This window comes from Impatiens glandulifera, chromosome 1 (genome assembly GCF_907164915.1).
Source record: "Impatiens glandulifera chromosome 1, dImpGla2.1, whole genome shotgun sequence".
Classification (NCBI taxonomy): domain Eukaryota; kingdom Viridiplantae; phylum Streptophyta; class Magnoliopsida; order Ericales; family Balsaminaceae; genus Impatiens; species Impatiens glandulifera.
Window position 1 is genome coordinate 148,913,951 of NC_061862.1, and position 1,931 is coordinate 148,915,881.

Genomic DNA, 1,931 nt, shown 5'->3' on the forward strand with positions numbered 1-1,931 from the left:
TTGTAAGATTTGAAATAAAATATCCGAAATTTTAATTTAACTCAAATAAGGAACCTTAATTTGACTCCCAAAAATATATATCATTATCATTAATATATGCATAAATGTCAATTTCAAATAGGATTGTTAAAATGATGTTTGGAAGGGGGGGTTGATCTAGATTTAAACAATAAATTTATATATTTATTTGAAAACATTTTTTTTTGTCTAAGTATCTTATTCGAATAAATTTACAGATATTGAGCAAATCAAATAAACATAACTGATTAAACATAAACACATTATTATTAATTAAGCACACACTAATACTACATATACATAAGTTGGAACCATGAACCCAACAAGAACAAGAACAATAACAAGAACCAGAGTTTATTCTTCTAAACAGGAAATTAAACATGATCTTAGTTAGGCATCTGGTATGATGATGGGTTCAGTAGTGGCATAAGAGAGCCACTGAGGTGAAGAGACATGATCTCATTAGTGGATCCCATCAGCTTGCCTCCAAGAAAATACAATAAAAAATAATAATGAAATCATCATATTATCAGTAATAAACTACTAATCTTACAAATCATCCAAATATGACAACTTCAAGTTATTGGTTGAAAAACAAAGAAAGTTTTGTATATATCGAATGAGCATTTGCCTGAGGGAGCCATCAAGATGATGAGAAATGACATCTTTTGATGAGCCTATAAATTTACCACCTATGAACACAGCTGGGACAGACTTACAGCCTAGCCCACGAAGGGCTCCTTCCATTTCCTTCCCACTAATCTCCTGATCCAGTTCATGGATTGCAGGGCTTGCCCCAAGTTCATAAAATATAACCTTTATGCTATGGCACATGTAAGATCTCTTGGTAAAGATTACAGCAGCCTGCCTCGAAGCCAAATCACTAACCTTATCCATCTTAGTGGAAATGTGTCTAAAATATACTAGAAAAAAAGAATAAGAAGAAGAAAGTAATGGGTGTAAGTGAGATGTAACAGGAAGTGTTAGTTCAATGTTAGGATGTGACTTTAAGTTTTCATATATCTCCTTATTTTGAATTTGTTTAATCAAAAAATTACAAAAGGGAAAAGATCCTAGAGATTTTTTCTTTTAGATAAGAGAAACCGGCAGCAGGCCAGCAGCAAGATGATTAAGCAAAGCAAGCCACCTCAATTGATAGGCAGATTTAGCATTTTCGAAGAGTAGAACATAGAATAATTAAAAAAAATAATAAAGATGCACACTTGATCTTTCGAAAACGTAAGAATTAATTAATCAATTCAGCAGATTGTGAAACCGACTAAATCCATAGTTGAACACTATTAAAATGCACCTAAATTAGAATAAGCATCTCTAGATATCTTTTGCATCAGAATATGAATCCTTTTTGACATACATACCAAGTGGTTTCCAAATTAATCATATCTAAAAAAGAATAGGATACATACCAAGTGGTTTTCAAATTAATTACCCGAAAACTAAACTATATGAACACTTCAACATTGATGGGTGTGTAAATAAATATGAGTATTTCTTAATTTGAGGAAAAATCAAATGTGATTTTTTTTTTTACATAAATTTGTTAGATGTCAAATATAATTTTGTTTTTGTTCCCAAAAGATTGGAATTACACGAGGTTATTTGGAAATTTAATTCTTTTATTTATTATAAAAATCACAAAAATATATTAAAAATTATAGTCGACAAAAAGATCATTTTAAACCATTAACTAAATATTAGTAATATCTATTTGTTATTTGTTCCTGATCCCTAGCCCATTCTTCCAAAATTTTATTTTGACATTTGAGAACTTCTCACAAGTTTTCATTAAATTTTTATTTATTTATTAAGTATTTTAATTTAATTAAATATATATTCTTAAATTTGCTAACATTTTTTTTATTTTAAGATCTTATAAGAAAAAAAAAGAGTAA

The 1,931-nt window shown here is 28.9% G+C and overlaps 1 protein-coding gene across 1 annotated transcript; it reads right to left on the reverse strand.

Annotated features, from left to right (window-relative positions):
* Positions 1–567: 567 nt before the first annotated feature.
* LOC124910308 (glutaredoxin-C11-like) lies at positions 568–1,149 on the reverse strand. The gene has a single exon (XM_047450939.1). The coding sequence runs from the start codon at positions 913–915 to the stop codon at positions 568–570; it is 348 nt and encodes a 115-aa protein (XP_047306895.1). The 5' UTR covers positions 916–1,149.
* Between the last annotated feature and the right edge of the window lie 782 nt (positions 1,150–1,931).

What these genes read in the sequence shown, in the direction of transcription:
- LOC124910308 (XM_047450939.1), bottom strand. Translation starts at nt 915, where the DNA reads ATGGATAAGGTTAGTGATTTGGCTTCGAGGCAGGCTGCTGTAATCTTT.